General features: G+C 38.7%; 1 protein-coding gene and 1 non-coding gene across 3 annotated transcripts in view; both read right to left on the bottom strand.

The window, feature by feature from the left end:
• Positions 1 to 10,483: 10,483 nt before the first annotated feature.
• On the bottom strand, positions 10,484 to 10,587 carry LOC116646774. Its single transcript, XR_004302215.1, has one exon. It is a non-coding gene; the product is annotated as a U6 spliceosomal RNA (small nuclear RNA).
• Positions 10,588 to 18,095: 7,508 nt separating this feature from the next.
• CUNH9orf85 (chromosome unknown C9orf85 homolog) overlaps positions 18,096 to 26,752 on the bottom strand; it is a 70,840-nt gene continuing 62,183 nt past the window's right edge. For both annotated transcript variants that reach the window (XM_032427545.1, XM_032427544.1), the window contains exons 3-4: positions 18,928 to 19,041; positions 18,096 to 18,414 (exon numbers count right to left, since the gene is read on the bottom strand). In XM_032427545.1, coding sequence (XP_032283436.1) covers positions 18,270 to 18,414; positions 18,928 to 19,041 — 259 coding nt within the window. In that variant the 3' untranslated portion in view covers positions 18,096 to 18,269. The remainder of the gene's footprint in view (positions 18,415 to 18,927; positions 19,042 to 26,752) is intronic.

The following is a 26,752-nucleotide window of genomic DNA, read 5'->3' as shown; positions in this document are numbered from 1 at the left end:
CTCTATGCCCTGATTTTTTTTTTTTTTAATAGAAATCCTAAGCCTGAGACTCCTAAGTCCTGAGTGTCACCTTTTGGACTTCTGAAGCTAAGTACTGAACCCTCTAAGCTGTGATTCCCTCTAAGCCCTGGTCTGAACAATAGAAGTGAAAGAGAAAATGAGAGAAGGCTAAGCCATTCAATTACTTACTTACTATTGTGGTGGTTTTTTTTTTTTAGTTCCTCATGTTTACTTTTTAAATTTTTTTGAAGTTTTTATTTTAATTCCAGTTAGTTAACATACAGTATTATACTAGCTTCAGGTGTACAATATAGTAATTCAATACTTCCATATATCACCCTGTGCTCATGTTGTTTTAATTATTTTTTTCCTTGTTTTATACAAATGTCCATATCAGAAGCTCAGTGTTGGCTTTTGCTGTGGGCAGGTGGGGCTCTTAGCAGCAATGGCGGCCAAATAAGGGCAAGTCCATCCTGTTCAGTTTACACCTAGTTCTGTCCCTGCCACTCTGGCCCCTCTGTATGTAGGTAGGCTCACTGAGAAAGCATCAGAGTAACTGAAGAAAGCAATCAACTGGTATCCACAGGACAGGTTATCTTGTCAACTCACCTATTAAGAGCATCCTCTACTGTAATATACACTCTGTGTCTGCTCTGAAACATCCCTTAACATACTTCTCCTTCATTGCCTTCATGATACCAGTTTTCCTATATTGTTTTCCCCAAGTCCCTAATAAGCTGGACAGTCTGTTTACTACTGTTTATGAATCACCTGAGATCCGAACAGTCTCTTCTTTCACACAAAGTGACAACCAGATGTACCATTCAAAGTTCTGCCACTGGGAGGATTTCCCTTCTCCACGACCTTTTAGGGCCACCCTCAAATGAAGCTGTATGCCCGAGGCTACAGATGCTAGCATATTAGAAGATCCCACAGTATACCAGGCCCATACTCCTTCATCAAGTGGTCATCGAAATCTTCCCCTGAAGCCATGTATATGCAGTGAGGAAGGGCAGTGAAACAGAGGACCAGGCAATGGGGGAGGCTTGAGTCACCCGCTTGGCAGTTCTCTTGACCCTTGGATCTGCATGGGACTGACTGCATAGATCTTATTTCCATTTATAATGGAAGGCTGCTACACACACATTGTTTTATGGTTAGTGGAGGCTCCCATCCATGTTGGGTAGTTGGGTCACACACATAGATGACGGTCCATGGTAAGGCTTTCAGGCTCTACCACGCCACAGGAGCAAGCCAGAGCTGCTCTCAACGTTTGGTAATAATTGCCAGCAGGTCGTGAGTTTCCTACTGGGGATTGCTAGAGGTTCTAGAATATATTCTATTGGTCACAGATATGTTGGGTATCATTGGGTCTGCTGGGCCATAAGGCTCAAGTGGCAGGCAACTTGCACCACAGCCCGCACCTGCTTCAGAATGATTTCTTGCTCTGGATCCTACTCAAAACTATCAGCTTCACAGTGTACTAGGTAAACAGGTTGGAACATCATGCTCAAGTGTGGCATACGTTGCTTCCAAAATCCAGAGAACCAACGTACATTGTGCTTCTGTAGTGGTGAAGGCAATGAAGCAACTTGTGTCTCGCTTTAAAGAGCCATGCCTCAGGGGTGCCTGGGTGGCTCAGACGGTTAACCGTCTGCCTTCGGCTCAGGTCATGATCCCAGGGTCCTGGGATCGAGCCCCACGTCGGGCTCCTGACTCAGCGGGGAGTCTGCTTCTTCCTCTCCCTCTCCCTCTGCCTCTCCCACTGCTCATGCTCTCTCTCTCTCTGTATCTCTGTGTCTCAAATGAATAAATAAAATCTTTAAAAAAATTAAAAATAAAAATAAAAAAAGAGCCATGCCTCAGACTATTGCACTCATCAAAACATCACACATGCGGCATGGCCCTGAACTCTCATAGACTTTCTCGCCTACCTTCTGGCATAAATGTGACTTACTAAAGCATGTAGGGTACTTGCTACTTCCTGTTCCCCAGTTCCAATTCGCATCATGTCATCATTCCAGTGGATCAGACTGAGGCTATGTAGACTATCAAGATGATCGAAGTCCCTTTGGGCTCTATTACAACAGACTGCAGGAGAGTTCACAAGGCCTAGAGGCAAATCAGTAAAGGTATATTGTTGCCCTGCCTGGCAAAGGCAAACAGCTTCAAAATGCTTCACATTGTTATTAATGATGAGGATGGAAAAAAAGCATTTGCCAGGTCAATAGCTATAAATGGATACATAAGGCTATACTGATTTGTTTTAGTAACGATACCGCAGCGAGGCCATGGTTATGATTGGCATTACCATCTGTTTAATTTTGCCATAATATATAATCATCTCCGTAACCCATCTGACTTTTGTACTAGCCAAAGAAGCAACTGGAATGGGGATGTGACAGAATCGTATCACTGCAGCTTTCAAGCGTTTGATGGTGGCACCAACCTCTAGAATTCCTCCCGGGACAGGGAATTGCTTTTGGCTTACTATCTTGAAGGGAGAGTTTTCACTTGACTTTTTCTATAATGGTACCCACAGTGTCATCTGCTCTGTGACTATAGGAGATGTGCTCTTTTCCTTCAAAAGCTTCCACCCAGGCTTTCTGATTACCCACTTAAGTTGGAAACTCACAGTTTCATTTCTCCTTTATCCTTTGTACACACTCTGGGACCGTCAAAGGAAGCCGGGTGGCTCCATGATCTATATAATCATTATTACCACCATAATGACTAAATGCCGCAACTACTTGATCTGTCCTCCTCCTGCCCACATGGGGATAATCTGAATAATCATAATGCTGCTATATACCAGGGATTATGTGTCCCATTTTCCACTGGCAAATAAGTCTATGCTTTTCAAATAGATGGGCAACCCAACCTCAGAATCCCATTCTAAATGTCTATTTTCTGGGGCCACTTGTGATAGCAATTTTTATGTCAGTCAAGATCCCAGAAAGAAAAAGATGACATGCTAATATTGGATAGTTTAGGGGTGCCTGGCTGGCTCAGTCCATTGAACATGTGACTGTTGATCTCGGGGTCGTGAGTTTGAGCCCCACACTGGGTGTTGAATTTACTTAAAAATAAATAAAGAAAGAAAGAAAGAAAGAAATAAAATTGACTAGTTTAAGGAGTGTTTTAAAAAGAGACTATTCAGGGGGCACTTGGGTGGCTCCGTTGGTTGGGTGTCTGCCTTTGACTCAGGTCATGATCCCAGATCTCTGGGGTCAAACCCCACATCAGGCTCCCTGCTCAGCAGGGAGCCTGCTTCTCCCTCTCCCTCTGCCTCACCTCTCCATTGCTCTCTCTCCTCTCTGTCTCAAATAAATAAATAAAATCTTAAAATAAGTAAATTAAATAAGAAGAGACTATTTACAAGGAACTGAGTAGGGTATAGGGAATCCACAAAGCATGGTACAGTACCCTAAGGCTAGAAAGAGCATGACATCATTACCACCTCTAGACTTGAAGGAGCATTAAGGATGTCCTTCTGGAACTAGAAGAAAGGTCTGTATGTACAGAATCATCGGACTATCTCTACGTATCCTCAGCCTGCCCATGGTGACCCCACAGGAAGGAAGCCGGGGGAATAATCTGGACTCCTCTTTCAGGGATTCCCATTACATGACTCCAATTGGAAGCAAAAGGCAAGGACACCCATGGATGTAACCCCTACAGTCAGCCTCCCGGGTCACAAAACAGGGTGCAGTAGGATGGAGAGTGAATCTAGAGGGACAAATGGAAGATGTACTATGGTTTTAAAAAATTAACTTGTGTGTGTTTATGTTTGGTCCCTCCACGTAGATTGTAAACCTCTTGGGGCAGAGACTGCCTTATCCTTCCATGGATCCTCCCATAGCACCTGGGACAGTTTGGCATGACTGAATGAATGAAAGTACCTCAGTGTTCATAGACATGCCATAACACGTCCATAAACCAAGTTACAAAGCATGATTAAAAAAACAACTATGTTAAGGAAAAATATGCCCTTATGTATCGTACCCAATTCCAGAGTGATTGGTACACAGGGGAACAGAGCACAGCATCACAAAATGACTGGATCAGGTGCAACTCTGACAGCATTTAATATACTCCCAGCTGAACAAAGATTTCAGCTCTCCTTCAATGATTTCGTAGGTAGGCGTCAGGCAGCCCAGCCCCTGCTTTTGATTAGATGAAATCAGATCACCCAGCTTGTGGCTTTAAAGTAATAGCTGAGTAACGGATGGTAATTTCCCATCTATTATGCTAAGGCTTCCTTTCCAATGGGTTTTTCTGCATTCTGCTAAGTGACTCTGATTTTCATTTCCCCAACACATTTTTCTTTCCTGAATGCCCTCCCTGTATGCCTTGTTTTGACCGTCAATGGCTTAGTACAGTTTGCGAGGATTTGTTTTTCTCTGCTACAGACTGATTCTTTTTACCTCACTTTGATTTGTTAGGAAGGATCTGACCTCCTATCAGTGACAGGAGAGGTGTAGAGGGCTTTTTCTGCAGATAATAAAGAAGTAGCAATTTTATTACATTGTATTACAGAATTTGAAGAGTAAGGAAGAGAGAGCAGAGGGTTGCCGTAAGAAAACCAATCACCCAAGTGTACTGCTGCAGAACGTGTGCCTGGACACATACAAAGAGTCAAAACAAAGAAGGGTTTAAATATAGAGAGCACGTCATCACCTTCTCACCCTGGGGCCATATATATTGATACACACATGTTAACTTAGTATCAACATGAAATCAAAGTGCTATGTTCACCTCTCATGACCACAGGTGGCAAAATAAAGTAATAGATTACTGAGTGATACTGGGCTAGTATGACAATTTTTCCCCTTGAAGATTACATTTCAATTTTTGTAAGTCTTTATTACTGAGGAATAACATACATAAAGTGCAATCTTAAGAGTATAGCTCAATATACACATATGTGCATATATGCACATAACTCTCACCAGATCAAAAAGTAGAACATTTCCAGCACTCTAAAAGGTTCCCTGCTGCTCACTTTTAGTCCTACCTCCAAGGGTATCCACTATTCTGACCTCTATCAACACACATTAATTTTGCCTGCTTTTTTTTTTTTTTTCATTTAAATGGAATCATACAGTATTTCTATTTTGTGTCCAGTTTATTTTTTGCTCACCACTGTGAGATTCAGCAGTATCGCTGTGTGTATCACTAGATTATTTACTTTCACCGCTGAGGAATATTCTATTGTATGTATACACCACAATGTATTTATTCATTCTATCACTGATGGGCATTTCATTCCTTTGAATAAGACTGAACAAACTGCAAATAAATATTTAACAAATTGTACTTAGATATAAATCACAGAATAACCTCTTACCAGAAATTAAGAGATACACTTTCCTCCTCTATGCATATCCAGTGGCAGTTTTGAAAATGCCTTTCTTTCTCTATGATAGCAACACCTAGTGGCCTAAGAAGGCTATAGGTCTGGATGTGCGCGTTTAGATTTACAAAGTGACTTTTAGTTATAATAGACCTCCAATAGCATCTAGATGTCCATTAAAACCACATAACAACGTCCGGGCCCCACTAGAAATCATTTAAATCAGAATCTTTGAAGGTGAGAGCCCAGGACTGGTAAGTTATAAAAGCTGTCTTGGCGATTTTAATGTGCAGCCAGGGCTGAGAACTACCAATCTAGAACAGTTTTTGCTGAACATCATAATCCCCTGGAGGGCTTGTTCAAACACAGATTGCTGGACCCCACCCCGAGTGTATTTTAGTGTATCTGGGTGGTGCCCCAAAATTTGCATCTCTAACAAGTTCCCAGGTGATGCTGATGCCACCGGTCCTGGGACCACATAATGAGAACCAATAATGCAGACTGACACCATCATTTCACACAAGAAGAAACATCAGGCTGGGCATGTGAAGTAATTTGCTGGAGTTGTAGAGCCAGTTAGGGACAAAGCTATAATCAGAATGGAGTCTCACAGTCACTTTTCCTCTCATCTGATAGCGGTATAATTGGGTATCTCTGAACGTTACATCATCTGAAGTTACGTGAAAAGACAGGCTACTTCCCTCCCACAGAAAACAAAACAAGATGTTTAAGGGGTGGGTGAGAGTAACTCTTTCCCACAAACCTATTTGCAAGAACTTAGGCATTCCGAGGAAGTGAGCAGATCACATATTACAGAACCAGGACTTAAGAAGCCAGCAGGGACGGGAAACAGAGTCAGCTTGAATTCTGACCTCTGCTCGGGAAACAATGCATTTGTCCTCTCACTCCTCCCCTCCTTCAACCGCCCTCTAAAGGCTGAGCTGCTTCAACCCAGATGGGCCATGTGGTCACAAGTCACCTAGTCAGGAGTCAGGAGACCTCTTGGCCAGTAGTTTGTCTCTCCCACACCTCTCTCAGAGCACAAGATTAATCCGTCTTGCTGTATTTCCCTATGGCTCCTAAATCTCACCCATATTTGCCCCTTACTAAAGAATGTTTCCAAGTATGGCTGGCTCGTCCCTGCCACACCTGAGGTTCAGACAGCTCTGTGCCTAAGGATCTGTAGTACCAGGCTGTCGAGAGGGGTGAGCCCATCCTCCCAGATGTGCTAAACACACTGCAATGACACAATGCACCCAAAGCTTGGACGTTGGCCTGCTGAGCCATGTTGGGCCACCTTCCTGGCTCCATGAACTATCTCAACATGGCAGGAGAGCTTTGTCTAAGGGGCTAGAAGATCAGTATTTTAAATACACATCACAGGTGATTCTAATGTAACCCAGGCAGTTTCTCAAAAACTAAATATAAATTTATCGTATGATCCAGAAAGCTCTTTCCTAGGTATGTGTATACCCAAGAAAAATGAAAACATTTGTTCACGTGAATACACACAACTGTTCACAACACAATTATTCATAATAGCTATAAAGTAGAATTGAATGAGTAAACAAAATTCTTACGTCCATACAATGGGGTGCTATTCAGCAAAAAAAAAAAAAGAGAGAGAGAGAGAATGATGAACTCCTGATACATGTTACAACATGGATATATGTCAAAAATGTTATGCTAAATGAAAGAAGCCAGACTTAACGACTACCTATTTTATGATTTCACTTCTGTGGAAGGTTCATAACAGGCAATTTCATAGACACAGAAAGATTAGTTGCCTGAGGCTGGGGGCGGGATTGGGGAATGACTAAAACTGGCCATGACAGATCTTTTCGAGGTGATGGCAATGTACTAAAACTGGATTGTGGTGATAATTGCACAACGCTGTAAATTTACCAAATCATAAATCTTACATTAAAATGGGTGAATTTTATGGTATGTAAATTATACCTCAAAAAAGCATTTAAAAAGTACAGAGACAAAATTATCACTACGTTGTAGAAAAAACTTTCATAGAATTTTACAGAATTTACAGCACAATGAGGCTGATCGTTTTATCAGTGGTTCCCAACCATTCCCAGGCCAAGAATTCCTTTTTAACAGCCAAAAACAGTGACAGCTTTATATATTCTAATTGAACCTTTGGTATAAATCAAGGAAATACATACTTTGAAGAATACTATGAATTTGCATTAACTAATCACATTCACTACATATAAAAATAGTAGATAGATATGGAAAACATGTTATTATTCAGTCTACTGACAGTGCTAAGTGTACCTGTGGATTCATGAGCTTCATGCATAATGGTGGGGTCAGCGGCCCCAGAGTTGAAACTCCCTCAAAATCTTTTTGCCACCCAATGCAGCATTGAACAGAAAGAGCAAAAATACTACTTCAAGTTCAATTCCATGGTGTGTGTAGTCCTCTGTAGTCGGTTTACGATGGACTTTTGGACCACAGGCTTGTCCCATGTGTGGGCAAAATGCACATGACAAGTGGCTCACAGGAAAAGAGGAAGGTCGTATGACTGGAAAAATACAGAAAAGTTGACTGGTTGGATGCCTGTCCAAACCAATAAGGGAGCTGTTTTGTGGATTCCTGTTTTGTCTCCAGTCTATCTCCCGGGGGCCATTTCAGTTGTAACCAATGTGTTCCAACAGTTCCACAGCGCAAACCCCTGTATTAAATGATCGTGACCATGCAGAGACAGCACACACACGCCACCCCCCGCCCCCCACGGAGCTTCTTTCCTCTGGGATTTTCAGTTTCTGTAGGACATCCTCGGAACTTTACCAACAGGGGCAGGGCAGTATTAAGTATTTCTGGAACTGCCGATTGAGGACTTCCCATGTATAAATCAAATCACTTAAGAGGATCTGAAACATACAGTTTTTATTGCCAAGAAATGGGTTCCAGAAGCGTTTCCAAGTTATTTATAAGAAACACTTGTCTCAGTAAGTCTTGTTGTCACCGTCCACCAGCAGCGCACCTGCCTTGTTCAGCTGGCAGCCCCAAGTGTTGCAAAGGTAGAGACATAGGAGAAACTTCTTTTTAAACAGTGTATAACTGTACAGTTGTGTTTCCAAATAGTATGTTCAGTATGCTTTTGGGTGACGCATAATAAATACACTATTCTTCCTGTGTTACCAGATGTTCTGGACACTCTGTGGTGTGTTAATTATATTTTTTTTTCCAGAATAACAATTGGACCTCTTGCTTTAGAGTGCTTCACCAGAACACAGACGGAGTATACTATGTGAAAGTGTAAATAACACGTGTAAAGGCCAGTTTATCTTGTGTTTCCTGACTTTGCGGACATGCTGTAATATCCTCTGCTAAGGGACGTCACTCTCATCCTTTAGGAGACCATCTTTCCTAACCTCACCTGGTCCTGGCAATTTCCTCAGGGCCAATTCATTTCCTATATTGGTCATTTAGGTCATTGTTCCCCATGTTACCATGATTTTTCAAGGAAAAAACTCTTCTACAGATTAAAGAAAATATGTTCCACAAATAAATTTGTGACTAGATTAAAATAAAAATAAAAAGTGGAATAAATAAGGTCATAGTCAATTACACAAAAACTTGTATTTGTAATGTAAACATGCAAATTTATAATTTAAATAAAAGTTCAGTGTCATGGAATATGCTTTTCTAATTAACTTTCTCTTCTTAATTCATTATGTAATTTTAAAATAGAAATTTTTTTGATCACTGGATTTACTGAAGTTTCTGAGTTTCTCTGTGTGTGGTATTAATTACAGTTAGCATTGTGCCATTACTCAGTTTTAACAAAGGAATGAAAGGCAGTTTGTAAAGTTGTTATTGTCAGAAATATTGTTTCTGAAGGTTGTTTATTGCGCTCACATTTGTCTATGTTGTCACTGAAGGGTCTATCCCTAGCAAGTACTAAAAAGAGCCAATAGCAGTTCTGACATTTCTTGTACAAATGCTTTCGTTGGAGGGGTCTGCTTCTCCTCTTTCAATGTTAATAGAATTCTACATCTATTCTAATAGAATAGAATCTAATAGAATTCTATATTTAATAGAAATCTGTATCTATATCTAATAGAATTCCATGTTAATAGAATTTGCCTTTTTTTTCTTTTTCTTAACCCAAGAATTTTCAGTTTACCTACTTCTCACCCCAACAGAGCCTCTTAGGATAATTTGAAAGAAAATCTCAAAACCAAAATTTATAACTTAATATGTATAAACATCATGAATGGAGCACCTACTACAGCCAGGAGCTTTCTAGATACTATATTTAATACTTCCAGAAATCTTATACTATAGAAGTCACCATCCTCATTTTACAAATAGGTAAGATACACACAAGGTAACTTCGCAAAAGTAAAGAAACTGGTCCAGGGTCACACAATGAGTAAGAGGCAGGGTTAGGATTTAAACATCCTTTTTGCCTCCAAGTCACTCTACCTCCTATTCTCCTGAAGTAAAGATTTATGTTGCTTTATTTCAAGGCATGGTTTTGACAACAGTATACTGTTAAGTGCTTTTAATTTAGAGTTATAATTATTTTCAAATTCAGGTAACATTTACATACAATAAACTAAGCAAATCCTAAGTATTGAAGTTTATATTTCTTTTTTTTTTTTAAAGATTTTATTTACTCATTTGAGAGACAGAGAGAGCACGAGCGGGAGGAGAGGCAGAGGGAGAGGGACAAGCAGGCTCCCCACTGAGCAGGGAGCCTGATGCGGGGCTCTACCCCGGACCCTGAGATCATGACCTGGGCCAGAGTCAGACACTTAACTGAGCCACCCAGGAGCCCCTGAATTTTATATCTCTATACCCTAGTGTAACCATCACCTAGATCAAGATCAGGTGATTCCTGCATTCCAGAAGGTTCTCTCATGCCCCTTCCTTGTCAGTATCACACCCCCAAAAGTAACCACTATCCTGATGTCTATCACAATAAATTAGTTTTGACCATTTCTGAACTTAGATATAAACAGAATCATAAAATATGTAATCTCATTGTGTTTGGATTCTTTTGCTCATCATTATCTGTGAAGTTCATCAATGGACAATGTATACCTTTTAAAATGTTACTCGCAACTTAATGCTAATGTTGAGTTCAAAGACTTTTTTTTTTTAAATATGGAACGCTTCACAAATTTGCATGTCATCCTTGTGCAGCGGTCATGCTAATCTCTGTATTGCTCCAATTTCTGTATACGTGCTGCCAAAGCGAACACGAGTTCAAAGACATTTGATTTGCTTTAAAACAATGAAAAAACTTGGGGTGTCTGGCTGACTTAGTTGGTAGAACATGTGACTCTTGATCTCGGGGTTGTAAATTCAAGCCCCACATTGGGTTTAGAGATTACTTAAAACTAAAAAAAAAAAAAAAATATTTAAAAAAAATGAAAAATATAATTTTAAGTAGTATTTAATAATATACATTTAAATATTTAATAAAAAATTTAATTTATATACTTCAAATTAATATTTCTAGAGGTTACAGAAAATTCTAAGCCAAATTTTGATAAAATATTGTATCACTTAGTCAATTTCTGAACACTTAGGTACTATTTGTATTTTTATATCCAATATATATTTTTAAATCTTCCTTTTTTTTTTTAGAGAGAGAGAGTGAGAGCGTGCCCGCACAAGGTTGGGGGGAGGGGTAGAGGGAGAGGAAGAGAGAGAATCTCAAGCAGGCTCCCTACTGAGCACAGAGCCTAACACAGGGCTCAACGTCACAACCCTGAGATCATGACCTGAGCTAAAAACCAAGAGTCAGACACTTAACTGACTGAGCCACCCAGGTGTCCCTTAAATCTTCCATATTAGTACAAGTACCAACTGTACATTTTATGATAATGCACATTTTTCCTTTGAAAAGAACCATTTTTAAGATTATAAAAATTTTTCATTTTTAAGATTATATAGAAATAAAAGGTGCAACTTCATGTGTAATTTTATGTAGTAATATCTCTTGAAAATCTGGTACTTTAATTCCTTAAAAAGTCTTATGTAAGAGATTTGAGAATGCATAATTATTTCCATCTGTATAATTATTGATGGAATTGCGGGACTCATTAGTATACAGCTGAGTATGTAATCCCAGCGTACTCCCATGACTCCATAAGGGTTGCCAGTAAAAACTGTGGGAAATGGTCTTGCAACATTCAATATTACACACAAATCAAAACATCATGAGTGACAAAATTCTATGCCACAAGTTATATGGAGGATATCTATAAACTTTCTATAATAAAAAAAAATGTAGCTTTAGAACAGGGCAATCATTCAGTACACAACTAATGTTACAAGGGAAGGAAAAGACCCAGAAAGAGGGAGATAGGAAGGGATGGAGGTATGTTCAAGTTAATGTTGTTACAAACTTCACTTAAGGGGAAAAAAACGTGTAGGAACATGGAATATGGGTAATTTTGCACAAACGTGATTGAAATAATATAGGCTTTGGAGCCATATAGACTTGGTTTGAATCTTAGGTTTACTACCTTTTTTTAAGATTATTTATTAATTTATTTATTTGACAGAGAGAGAGAGTGCACAAGCAGGTGGAACGGCAGTGGGAGAGGGAGAAGCAGACTCCCTGCTGAGTAGAGAGCCCGACGTGGGGCTCGATCCCAGGACCCTGGGATCATGACCTGAGCCAAAGGCAGACACTTAACTGACTAAGCCACCCAGGCGCCCCAGGTTTATTACTTATTATCTTTCTGACTGTGGCAAGTTACTTAACCTCTGAGCTTAGTTTAGTCACCTGAAAACTGAACAACAGTTACTCAGAACACTGCTGTTTATCTTACGTGATAAAAGAAAAACATTCGTACCAAGTACATATAACAACTTTCTTTTTCGTCTCTTAATAATTATTACTGTATTAAAAGATAATCACTGCAACGTACCTTCCCAATACAACCTACTGGATATATTCAGAACTGCTTGCAAACACCTATATTCTTTCCATTATGCAAGTAGGCCTCACAAAAGCCACATCACCTGCTTAGAAAGATTACAGGTATTATGACTCAAATGTGGAAATCAACAGTCATGGAAGGGAGTATAAAAAAGTGATTTGAATTCAAGGGCATCAGCAATGAGCACTCTCCAATGATGCCTGAGACCCAACGGTTCTTCAGAAAAAATCGCTGAACTGTGTGAAATAACGGAAGATGAAAGCATGACAGAGGAGTCAGCAGAGTCCTGGTAGGATAATAGTATGGAAAACAGTGGAGTTATCCTGTCAGCAACACACATGCTATTCTCATGCATACTAACCCTAATATGCAGAACAGGTTCTGGGATCAGATGATTGTATAGGTTCAAAACCTAGACCTAATATTTTTCTGTTGTATGCCAAATTACTTAGCTTCATTTCTCATCTGTTAACCTGGATAATGATCGTTATCACTACAGAGTCATGATGAACATTCGATGAGCTTATCATGGAGAGGGCATAGTTTTGAACAGTATCAGGATACATTCAGCACTTAATCCACATGCCCCTTGCCTTCCAAGATACCCATTTTTAGTTCTCTTTCTGCTTCTCTGGTCATTCCTTACTCTCCAAAGCCGCACAAGCCCAGGGCACAACTCAAGGAGTCCTAGCAGAGAACAGCTGCTGAGAGGCTTAGAGCCAGCCAGAGATGTCAGAGGTCACGCAGTGCTGGAGTCTGGCCTTACCCATGTGAAGACCCCAGGATTACATGCCCAGGAATAAAGACAATACTGGAGAAGTAAAACACAGGAATAAGGAACTCTAGAAATAAATGTGAAACTGCAACAGACCACCCCAGCAAAGCCTAAACCCAAGTTCTGATAGGATCAAGTTGATCTGCAGTAATTTGTTTTTTAGAGGAACTCTCTATAATGTATCATCCACAATTTCTATCATGTAATAAAAATTATTAGATGTGCAAAACAGGAGAAAGTGTCCAATAATTAAGATAAAATAATCAATAAAAGCAAACAAAAGTGAAAAAGGACTTCAAAATAACTGTGATGAATATGTCAAAGAAAAAAGAGAAAAAGATGCACAAGATAGGTTACATGGAATATTTCAACAGTTATAATCAATAAAAAAACAATCAAATGGACATGTGAGAACTGCAAAATCCAGCATCTGAAATTAGCAATTTATTAGCTGGGTTTAAAAGCACACTCAACACCTTAATCCTATTTATCTAGAAGACGTAATTTTTTTTTTTTTAAAGACTTTTTATTTATTTATTTGACAGAGAGAGACAGCGAGAGAGGGAACACAAGCAGGGGGAGTGGGAGAGGGAGAAGCAGGCTTCCCACCGAGCAGGGAGCCGATGCGGGGCTCGATCCCAGGACCCCGGGATCATGACCTGAGCCGAAGGCAGACGCTTAACGACTGAGCCACCCAGGCGCCCTGAAGACATAATTATTGAACGCAAAGAAAGGCCAACAGAAAACAACATACAAACTGGGGGCACCTGACTGGCTCAGTCAGTAGAGTATGTGACTCTTGATCTTGGGGTCGTGAATTCAAGCCCCACAGTGGGATAGAGCTTATTTTTTAAAAAAGTGAAACAGGGGCACCTGGGTGGCTGTCAGTTAAGCATCCAACTCTTGATTTTGGCTGAGGTCATGATCTCAGGGTTGTGAGATTAAGCCCTGCTCCTCCCTGCCTCTAAAAAAACTAAAATAAAATTTAAAAATTTTTTAAAAATCAAAAAACACACACAAACTGAAGCACATAAAGGAAAAAACAAATGGAAAAAAAGAAAGCAGAGCATGAGAAAGACAAGGGACACAGTCAAAAAAATCTAAAAGTATGTGTGAAGTGCTAGAAGGAGAGGAGAAAAGAGAGAAAAACAGCTGTTGAAGAAACAACGGCCAGCAATTCTCCAAGTCTTGTTTAAGGACAGTGACCAACAGATTGGAAGAATTCAGAAAACCTTAAGTCACAAACAAGAATATCACAGTCAAATGGCTGAAAACCAAAGATAAAGAAGAAACCTCTTAAAACCAGGTTTCACATGATCTGGCCATCCATTACCTCTCTGATGTCTTATGACTCTCCAGTGATTCCTTTCCTTCCTTGCTGTTCCTTGAACACATGTGGCAAAATCTTACAATGGTTCCTCTGCCTGGAACATACTTCCCCAACATGTCTCTCTGGGCACCTCATTTAAAAAATCATAGCCGGGGTGCCTGGGTGGCTCAGTCGTTAGGCGTCTGCCTTCGGCTCGGGTCATGATCCCGGGGTCCTGGGATAGAGCCCCGCATCGGGCTCCCTGCTCGGCGGGAAGCCTGCTTCTCCCTCTCCCACTCGCCCGCTTGTGTTCCTGCTCTCACTAACTCTCTCTGTCAAATAAATAAATAAAATCTTTATAAATAAATAAATAAATAAATAAATAAATAAATAAATAAAAAATCATAGCCCACTTCCCACCCATTTGTACACCCTCATCCCTATGCTATCCAAGCCCTTAGACTCCCAATCACCCAACCATTCCTTATTTTTTCCTATAGCACTTTCACCTTCTAATATAATTTACTTCTTATGTTCAATGCTTACTGTCTGTCTCCAACCACTAAAAAGTTATCTCTGAAAGGATAAGGATCTTTGTTTTGTTCGTTGTTGTACCCCACGTATCTTGTACAGTGCCCTGGCACACGTAAGGTGCTCAGTGATTATTTGTTGAATGAATGCTATTATCATATTGTTGTCATTATTATTCCAAGCCTTTGTAGTCACCAAATAAGTTCATGCCATGGAGGACACTCCATCTAATATAGTTTTCTCTATTTACCTTTGGAACTGCTTTTGATGTGTGCTAGAGTGGTACTATAATACAGTAGTTAAAAAACAGACTCTGGGGGGTGCCTGGGTGGCTCAGTCGTTAAGCGTCTGCCTTCGGCTCAGGTCATGTTCCTGGAGTCCTGGGATCGAGCCCCGCATCGGGCTCCCTGCTCAGCAGGAAGCCCACTTCTCCCTCTCTCACTCCCCCTGCTTGTGTTCCCTCTCTCGCTGTCTCTCTCTATCAAATAAATAAAATCTTAAAAAAAAAAAAAAAGACTCTGGCACCAGATAGCATGGATCTGCAAGCAACAGAATTCCATATATATACCTTCTGCATTTCCTAAATACATATATGGAATTTATATATATATATATATATATATTTATATATATAGCTTGCAGAATGTAGGCAAACAACTAAATTGCTGTCTTCATTACTAATTAATTTTAATTCATTACCAATTAATATATAATCAAATAGTAATAGTATAGTGTTCTTACGGGTTCTAAGCATTTCACATATTAATGCATTTAATCTTTCTAACAACCTCATGGAAACCAAGGCACACAAAGATTAATTTGTACCAAGACATACAGCTCGTAAGTGACACGGCAGGATTTAGATCCATGTTGAGCTCCAATGAAAAGAAATTTTTAGATTAGACATAATAATTCCTAAAAAAAAATAAACAAATGAAATATAACAATTAAATTTATGTCTGCTTAAGAAAACAAAACAAAACCTTTCTTAGCACTAAAGACAGAAATGCAGATATTAGGATATGTCACTAGGTGATGCTCTTTGTTAAATTTCTCTCCTGAGAAGGTAATCTGCGGAGTTATGATTCATTCAGATGGGAAAGAACTTATGCTAGGACTAATGATTTAGTTGGCTCTTGAACCACAAAAGTTACCTTGTCCAGAAAATAAGTTTATACGCAAAAGGTAAGCCAAATTTATGGGAAACTTTCTGTAAGACTGTAAACTAAAATATTGAGACTTCCCCAGCATGAACATGGTACCTCTCTCCATTTATTTTATCTTTCTCCATTTATGTGTCCATTTTCCTCAATGTTTTGATTTTATATTTTTAAACAAAAAATCTGATTAAAAAGGGGTAGAGGGTTTGAATAGACATTTTTCCAAAGCCGACATACAGATGGCCAAGAGACACATGAAAAGACGCTGGACATCACTAATCATCAGGGAAATGCAAATCAAAACCACGATGAGAAATCACCTCACAAATTGTCAGAATGGCTACTCTCAAAATGACAAAAAACAGCAAGTACTGGTGAGGATGTGGAGAAAAGGGAGCCCTTGTCACTGTTCATGGGAATGTCAGTTGGGGCAACCACTGTGGGAAACAGTATGGAGGTTCTTCAAAAACTTTTAGAAATACTATATGATACAGTAATTCCACCACTGGGTATTTACCCAAAGAAAATAAAAACACTAAATGGGGCGCCTGGGTGGCTCAGTCGAAGGCGTCTGCCTTCGGCTCGGGTCATGATCCCAGGGTCCTGGGATCAAGCCCTGCATCGGGCTCCCTGCTTGGCAGGAAGCCTGCTTCTCCCTCTCCCGCTCCCTCTGCTTGTGTTCCCTCTCTTGCTGTGTCTCTCTCTGTCAAATAAATAAATAAAATCTTTAAAAATAAATAAATAAATAAAAACACTAATTCGAAAAGATATATGCAGCCCTATGTTTATTGCAGCATTACTTACAATAGCCAAGATATGGAAGCAATCTAAGTGTCCATCCATAGATGTGTGTGTGTATATGTATATATATGCATACATATACATATAAATTACAAAATTAATAAGACAAAGACATTGCACACTTATCAAACTGACAGAAATTTAAAGATCAAGTGTTAGAAAGGATACAGAGCACTGGAACTCTTAATATATTGCTGTAGGGAAAGGAGATAACAATTCTTCTGGAAAGACAGCTTGGCATTATACAGTAATCTGAAGATGCATATGCATATAGCTGGATGGCCTGTATCACTACTAGATATATATCTAATAGAAATATGCACCAAGAAACAAGACATGTTTACCAAGAAACACATGTAACAATGCTCACAGCAGTATTCTTTGTAGTGGGAAAATTTTAAAATAACTCAAATGTCCCTCAACATTAGAGAGGAGAAATGAATTGTGGTAAGTAAAGACAATGGAATGAAACACAGTAATAAAATAACAAGCTTTTGGGGCGCCTGGGTGGCTCAGTCGTTGAGCATCTGCCTTTGGCTCAGGTCATGATCCCGGGGTCCTGGGATCGAGCCCCACATCGGGCTCTCTGCTCCACGGGAAGCCTGCTTCTCCCTCTCCCACTCCCCCTGCTTGTGTTCTCTCTCTCGCTGTCTCTGTCAAATAAATAAATAAAATCTTAAAAAAAAAAAAATTAAAAACTAAAAACTAAAAATAAAATAACAAGCTTTTTATAACAAGCAAGCTTATAAGTAAGGGGGCTTTGTTCTGTGGGCCATTTACTTGAGATCAATCTATAAAAAGGTACTTAATGAGGACCAATTTTTGAGGCTAGCACTGATTTTTCCACGAGATAGTTCTTACACAACCAATAATTCTGAATCTTGTTTAGTTTGATATTAGGTAGTATACTTTTCTAAATAATTCCCATGAACTGCAATATGATACCCTAATACTCGTTTTGGCAGGTATTCTAGCATATGCTACTTAAAAATTCATTATAAGAAAACTCTGGATGAAAGTTTTTTTTTTTTTTTTTTTTTTTTTTTTGGTTTTTTTTTTTGTTTTTTAATTTGAGACAGAATGAGAGAGAGAGAGAGCACATGAGAGGAGGGAGGGTCAGAGGGAGAAGCAGGCTCCCTGCCGAGCAGGGAGCCCGATGCGGGACTCGATCCAGGGACTCCAGGATCATGACCTGAGCCGAAGGCAGTCGCTTAACCAACTGAGCCACCCAGGCGCCCAGGATGAAAGTTTTATAATTATCCAGTATCATGCATAATTTATATTGTCCATGTGTGACTTTTGCCTGTTTTCTATAGGTTTTTGCTGTTTTTCTCATTAGGATTCCACAGTATTTTTGTGTAAAACTGTCAAAAGTCATTCAGAATTTCATATTTTCAAACTGACTTTTAATATATTAATCCACTTGATTGTCTTTTGTGTCTAAGTCAGTATCAAAATCTAAGTCATCATCACTTTCTTCTTCATTTCTTCTGCAACTTCTGTGGTTGGAACGCAGATTACTTTCAGGATTTCCTGTCTTCTCTGATTCTTTATTAAACCTAAAAATGAAAAAAAACTTCTATTTATTTCTCAGGCTTTTGTTATTTACCCGTAGATTGAAAAGAACTTTATACTATATTTCCTGATTAATAGGAGTCTCGTAAAATAAGTATAGAGAAAAAGATCCTTGAAGACTAACTTCAGTCAAGATCCAACCAATTAGAATACTGTGGTCAATAAAGTAGGCTCAAAGAAATTAATACATGATGTCCATTCAAGAAAAGTAGTTGCATAATGAGTAAATTCTGCTGTGATGACTGATGGATGTGAACTGCATGGATAAATATTTTAATTTCCTAAAAATATGAAGTTTTATTTTTACTATAATGATAGAAAAATGTAATGAATAATTAAGACTTTTTCCTGTTAGGTAGAAAAAAAAGAAGTCTAAGTCAGTGTGATATACTGCATCTTAAGACTCTCAGACCTACCAGATGTTTCCTCAAAAGAAAATCCACATATCAATTACTAAAAGAATAAATCCCAAACATTAAAAAAAAAAAAATACTCACGGAATAACAATGTCTTCTTTCTTTCCACATTTTGCACAAACTTCAAGTTCACAGGCACATGCTCTACACATTATGTGATAAGAATCCTTCACTGACTTTTGTAAACATTTAACACTAAAAGTGGGGGGAAAAAATCAAGCATTATTTTTTACTGATTGCCTAAGATTTATTTGATGAAATAAAATAAACATAGGGCTGCTCTACCAACTGAGCCAGGCAGGCACCCCAGATTTCTCTACTTTCTCAAAGCTTTTAAAAATGTCATCTGCAAATAGTGACAGTTTTACTTCTTCCTTTTCTATTTAGATGCCTTTTATTTCTTTTTCTTGCCTAATTACTCTGGCTACGACTTTCAGTACTATGTTGAATCAAAGTGGCAAGAATGGGCTTCTCGTCTTGTTCCTGATCTTAGAGGAAAAGCTTCCAGTTTTTCATTGCTGAGTATAATGTTAGCTGTGGATTTGTCATATATGGCCTTTGCTATGTTGAGGTATATTTCCGCTATACCCTGTTTGTTGAGAGTTTTTATCATAAACAGATGTTGAATTTTTTTGTCTAATGCTTTTTCTGCATCTACTGAGAGTTGAATTTGGCTTCCTAATATTTTGTTGAGGATTTTTGCATCTATGTGCATCAGGGATACAGGCCAGCAATTTTCTTTTCTTCTGGCATCCTTGTCTGGTTTTGATATCAGGGTGATGTTGGCCTCATAAAATGAGTTTGGAAGTGTTCCCTTCTTTTCCTTATTTTGGAATAATTTGAGAAGAATTGGTATTAATTCTTTAAATGTTGGCAGAATTAACCCATGAAAACTGTCTGGTCCTGGACTTTTGTTTTGGGAGAGGTTTTAATTATTAATTCAATCTTACTAGTAATTAGTCTGTTCAGATTTTCTATTTCTTTAAGTTTCAGTCTTGGTAGGTTGTATGTTTCTAGGGAATTATCCATTTTTCCAATTTGTTGGCATACATTTGTTCATATGGTCTCTTAGGATCCTTTGTATTTCTGTGCTATCAGTTGTAACTTCTCCTCTTTTACTTCTGATTTTATTTATTTGAGTCTTCTCTCTTTTATACTTGGTGAGTCTAATGCAAGATTTGTCAATTTTATTTTATCTTTTCGAAGAACCAGTTCTTAGTTTCATTGATCTTTTCTTTTTTTTTTTTTCTTTTTTTGCTCTGATCTTTGTTATTTCCTTCCTTCTACTAAGTTTGGGCTTCACTTGTTCTTTTTCTAGTTCCTCGAGATGTAAAATTAGATTAAGATTTTTCTTCTCTTGGGTGCCTGGGTGGCTCAGTCGTTAAGTGTCTGCCTAGGGCTCAGGTCATGATCCCAGGGTCCTGGGACCGAGCCCCGCATCGGGCTCCCTGCTCAGCGGGAGGCCTGCTTCTCCCTCTCCCACTCCCCCTGCTTGTGTTCCTGCTCTCACAATCTCTCTGTCAAATAAATAAATAAAAATCTTTAAAAAAAAAGATTTTTCTTCTTTTGATGTAAGCATTTATTGCCGTGAACTTTCCTCTTATACCTACTTCTGCTGCATCTTAAAAGTTATGGTGTGTTCTATTTCCATTTTCAGTTGTCTGAAGGTTTGGTTTTTTTTAATTTCTCTTTTGATTTCTTTTTTTGCCCATTGGTTGTTCAGTAGCATGTTGTTTACATTCCACAAATTAGTGAGTTTTCCACTTTTGTACTTGTAATTTATATCTACTTTTATAGCACTGGTTGAAAAAGATGCTTGATATGATTTCAGTCTTCTTAAGTTTTTAAATTTGTGTTGTGGCCTAACATATGAACTATCCTGAAGAGTATTCCATGTGTAATTGAGAAGAAAGTGTATTCTAGGGGCACCTGGGCGGCTCAGTCATTAAGTGTCTGCCTTCGGCTCAGGTCATGATCCCAGAGTCCTGGGATCAAGCCCTGCATCGGGGTCCCTGCCCTGCGGGAAGCCTGCTTCTCCCTCTCCCACTCCCCCTGCTTGTGTTCCTTCTCTCACTGTGTCTCTGTCTGTCAAATAAATAAAATCTTTAAAAAAAAAAAAAAGAAAGAAATTGTATTCTGTTGTTTTGGGATGGAATATTCTGTACATATTTGTATAATATTGTTAAAATGTTCACACTACCTGAAGTAATATACAGATTCAATGCAATGCCTATCAAAATTCCAATGACATTTCTCACAAAAATAGAACAATCCTCAACTTTATATGGAACCAAAAAAGACCCCAAAGAGTCAAAGCAATCCTGAGAAAGAACAATGGTGGAGATGTCACACATCTTGATTTCAAACTACATTACAAAGCTATAATAATCCAAACAGTATGGTACAGACATGGAAACAAACACATAGATCATTAGAACAGAATTGATAGCCCAGAAGTAAAAGCACACATATATGGTCAATTAATTTACAACAAAGGGGACAAGAACAAACGATAGGGAAAGAACAGTCTCTTCAATAAATAGGGCTGGGAAAACTGGACAGCCACATGCAAAAAAATGAAACTGAACCCCTATCTTACACCATACACAAAAATTCACTCAAAATGGATTAAAGACTTGAATGTAAGACCAGAAATTATAAAATTCCTAGAAGAAAACATGGGCAATAAGCTCCTTAATAGAGGTCTTAGCAATATTTTTTTTGGATTTAAGACTAAAAGTAAAGCATAAAAATAAAAAATGAATAAGTGGCACTACATCAAACTAAAAAGCTTCTGCACAGCAAATAAAACTATCAAAATGAAAAGGTAACCTAACCTACTAAATAGGAGAAAATATTTACAAATCATATATACTATCTGAGAAGGGGTTAATATCCAAAACATAATGAACTCACACAACTCAATAGCAAAAACACAATCTGATTATAAATGGGAAAAGAATCTCAATAGACACTTTTTTTTTTTTTTTTTAAAGATTTTATTTATTTATTCATGAGAGACAGAGAGAGAGACAGAGGCAGAGGGAGAAGCAGGCTCCCCGCGGAGCAGGGAGCCCGATGCGGGACTCGATCCCAGGACCCCGGGATCATGACCTGAGCCGAAGGCAGACGCTTAACCGACTGAGCCACCCAGGCGTCCCTCAATAGACACTTTTCCAAAAAAGATGGCCAACAGATATATGAAAAAAATGCACAACATCATTAATTACCAGGGAAATGCAAATCAAAACCACAATGAGATATCCCCCATACATGTTAGAATGACTGTTATCAAAAAGACAAGAAATAAGTGTTAGTGAGGATGTGGAGAAAAGGGAACCCTTGTGCACTGTTGGCAGGAATGTAAATTAGTGCAGCCACTATATAAAACAATATGGACGTTCCTCAAAAAACCCAAACTAGAAATACTGTATGATCTACTAACTCCACTTCTGGGTATTTATCTTCAGAAAATAAAAACACAACTTGGAAAGATACATGCACCCCCAGGTTAACTGCAGCATTATTTGCAATAGCCAGGAAATGGAAACAAATTATGGGTGTCTGGTTGGCTGTCAGTAGAGCATGCAACTCTTAATCTTGGGGTCATGAGTTTGAGCCCCACATTGAGCATAGAGATTACTTAAAAAAAAAAAAAAGAAATGGAAATAACGTATGATTCTACTGATGGATGAATGAATGAAGAAAATGTGGTAAAATATACAATGGAATATTATTCAGACATAAAAAAGAAGGAAATCAAAAGGTACAAATTTCCAGTTATAAAATAAATAAAGTCATGGGGAAGTAATGTACAGCATGACAACCCCAGTTAATATTAACTGTATTGCATATTTGAAAGTTGCTAAGAGAGCAAATCTTAAATGTTCTCATCACAAGAAAAAACAAATTTTGTAACCATGTATGATGACAGATGTTTAAACTAGACTTATTGTGGTGATCATTTTGCAATGTATGCAAATATCGAATCATTACTATAACTAATATAATCTTATAGGTCAATTATACCTGGATTTTAAAAAATTTAAAACTTTTGTACATCAAAGGACATTATTAATATAGAAAAAAAAAGAAAACCTCGCTGAGTGGCAGAAAATATTTGCAAATATAGTAATAGATTTGTATCTAGAATACATAAAGAACTTTTTTTTTTAAGATTTTATTTGTTTATTTGAGAGAGAGACAGTGACAGAGATAGTGAGAGACAGCACAAGCCGGGAGGAGGGGAGAAGCAGGCTCCTGCTGAGCAGGGAGCCGAACTTGGGGCTCGATCCCAGAACCCTGAGATCATGACCTGAGCCGAAGGCAGATGCTTAACCAACTGAGCCACCCAGGTGCCCCTACATAAAGAACTCTTATAACTCAATAAAAAAAACACAAATAACTCCAAAATAAGCAAAGGATTTGAATAGACATTTTACCAAAAAAAGATATATAAATGGCCAATAAGCACATGAAAAGATGCTCAACATCACTAGACATCAGGGAAATGCAAATCAAAACTGCAGTGACATCCACCTCACAGCACTAGAATGAATATTATCATAAAGAAGGATAATAACAAGTGTCAGTAAGAATGTGGAGAAGGGGGCACCTGGATGGCTCAGTCGGTTGAGCATCTGCCTTCAGCTCAGGTCATGATCCCAGGGTCCTTGGATTGAGCCCCACACCGGGCTCCCTGCTCAGCGGGAAGCCTGCTTCTCCCTCTCCCACTCCCCCTGCTTGTGTTCCCTCTCTTGCTGTGTCTCTCTCTGTCAAATAAATAAAATCTTTAAAAAGAAAAAAAGAATGTGGAGAAGTTGGAACCTTCTATTGCTGGTGGCAAGTAAAAAAGTATGGTCACTTTTGAAAATAATTTGGCAGTTCCTCAGAAGGTTAGATAAAGAGTTATCATATAACCCAGGAACCCCAATTCTCTCTTTCTCTACATACACACACACATACACACATACACGAGAACTGAAAACACATATGCATACAAAAACTTGTCCATGAATGTTGACAGCAGCATTATTTGTTAATAGCCAAAAGAGTAGAACAATCCAAATGTCCATCAAGTAATGAATGGATAAATAAAATATACAGCTCTCCAATGGAGTATTTAGTAATAAAAAAGAATTAAGTACTGATAAGTGTTACAATATACTTGAAAAAATTATGCTAAGTGAAAGAAGCCAGTCACAAAACACTGCATGTTTGTGTGAAATGTCCAAAATAGGCAAATGGATAAAGACAGAAAGCAAGGGCGGGGTTGTTCAGGGGGAAATGGAGATTGACTACTATTGGGCATGGGGTTTCTTTCTGAGATGACGAAAATGTCAAATTGATTGTTGTGACAGTCACACAACTCTATGATATACTAAAAACCACTGAATTATACACGTCAAATGGATGAACTGTATACTCTGTGAATTAAATCTTCATAAAGGTTTTTTTAAAAAGTCAAACGGGGGGCGCCTGGGTGGCTCAGTCGTTAAGCGTTTGCCTCCGGCTCAGGTCATGATCCCAGCGTCATGGGATCGAGCCCCACATTGGGCTCCCTGCTCGGTGGGAAGCCTGCTTCTCCCTCTCCCACTCCCCCTGCTTGTGTTCCTGCCCTCGCTATCTCTCTCTGTGAAATAAATAAATAAGATCTTTTAAAAAATAAATAAATAAATAAATAATAAAAAGTCAAACGGAAGTGTTAGAAATAAGAAAAACCTGGAACAAAAGACACAAGATACCAGAAATCCAATTTAAACGTTACATATAGGTAGTTAAAAGTAGGACAAGGAAAAGAAAAAAAAAAAAGGTAAGACAAGGAAAAAAAAAAACATGCAAACACTAATCAACAGAAAGCTGGAGTCACTATATTATTATCAAAATATACTTCAAAGAAAATTTCCAGGTATAAAAATAGTTATTATATGACAATAAAGGGATCAATCTTCCAAAAACATACAATAATCCTAAATGTTTATGCACCTAACAACAGGCTGTTAAAATAAATGAGGCAAAACTATTGATAAAAAGAGAAAGAGAGGGGCGCCTGGGTGGTTCAGTCGTTAAGCGGCTGCCTTTGGCTCAGATCATGATCCCAGGGTCCTGGGATCGAGGCCCGCATCAGGCTCCCTGCTCCGCGGGAAGCCTGCTTCTCCCTCTCCCACTCCCCCTGCTTGTGTTCCTGCTCTCGCTAACTCTGTCAAATAAATAAATAAAATCTTTAAAAATAAATAAATAAAATTTTAAAAAAAGAGAAAGAGAAAAATCCACAAGTACAGTTAGGGACTTCAACACTTCTCTCTCCATAACTGATGGAACAGGTCTTCAAAAAAGTCGGTAAAGCAGAACACCTGGTCGATACAAGGCTATCAAATTTATAGAACACTCCACCCAATAAGAGCAATATATTCTCTTCAAATACACATGGAGCATTCTCCATGATAGGCCATATTCTGAGCCATAAAACCAATCTCAACAAATTAAAAAAAAAAAAAATTAAAACCTGAAATTTGTTATTTTACCGCAATGAAATTAATTAGAAATCAATAAAACAGAAAATATCTGGAAAATGCCCTAATACCTAGAAAATAAACAAAACAATCCTAAATAACCTACAGGTCAAAGAGTAAATCACAAGGGAAATTAGAAATATTTTTAACTGAGGACACCTGGCTGGTTCAGTCTGTTGAGACTCCAACTCTCGATTTTGGCTCAGGTCATGATCCCGGGGTCCTGGGATCGAGCCCCACATTGAGCTCACTGCTCAGTGGGGAATCTGCTTGTCTCCCTCTCTCTCTCTCCCTCCACCCCTGGCCCCCCACAATGCGTGTGTGTGCGTGCACACACACACATGCACGTACTCTCTCTCTGAAATAAATGAATCTTTTAAAAAAAATTAAAAAGAAAGAAAACGCTTAAAAAAATATTTTGACTGAACAACAATGAAAACACATCATCAAAATTCATAGAAAGGAGCTAAAAATGTCCCTGGGAAATTTATATAATTAAATATTTATATTAAACAAGAAGAACTATCTAAACTTCTACTTTAAGAAAGCAGGGGGGAAAAGTAAATTAAACACAAAGCAAACAAAAGGAAGGGAACAATATCAATACAAACCAAAATCAATGAAATTGAGGGGTGCCTGGCTGGCTTAGTTGGTAGAGCATGAGACTCTTGATCTTGGGGTCATGAGTTTGAACCCCACAATGGGGGTAGAGTTTACTTAAATAAATAAATAAATAAATAAATAAATAAATAAATAAATAAAATTGAAAAGAGAAAAATCAATAAAACCAAAAGCAGGCTCTTTTAAAAAATTAATATAATTCATAAACACAAAGCCAGATTGATGAAGATAAAAAAACAAAGGAAACAAATTACCAATATCAAGAATGAAAGAAGGGACAGCACTAGACAAATCTAACGGATATTAAAAGAATAATAAAGGAATATTACTAATAACTCTATGCCCATAAATTCAACAACTTTGTTGAGATAGACACATTTCTGGGCCACTTGGGTGGCTCAGTCGGTTAAGCATCTGCCTTCAGCTCAGGTCATGATCTCTGAGTCCTGGGATCAAGCCCTGTGTTCTACTCCCTGCTCAGCAGGGAGTCTGCTTCTCCCTTTCCCTCTGCCCCCACCCCGGTTGTGTGCGCGCTCGCCCTCTCTCTCAAATAATTAAAAATTTTTAGGGGCGCCTGGGTGGCTCAGATGGTTGGGCGTCTGCCTTCGGCTCGGGTCATGATTCCAGCGTCCTGGGATCGAGCCCCGCATCGGGCTTTCTGCTCAGCAGGGAGCCTGCTTCTCCCTCTCCCTCTGTCTGCCCCCTGCTCATGCATTCTCTCTCTCCGTATCTCTGTGTCTCAAATGAATAAATACAATCTTTAAAAAAAAAAA

This window comes from Phoca vitulina, unplaced genomic scaffold, assembly GCF_004348235.1.
Source record: "Phoca vitulina isolate PV1807 unplaced genomic scaffold, GSC_HSeal_1.0 scaffold37, whole genome shotgun sequence".
NCBI lineage: Eukaryota > Metazoa > Chordata > Mammalia > Carnivora > Phocidae > Phoca > Phoca vitulina.
Note: the sequence above shows the minus strand (reverse complement) of the source record. Positions and strands in the feature narration are given on the sequence as shown.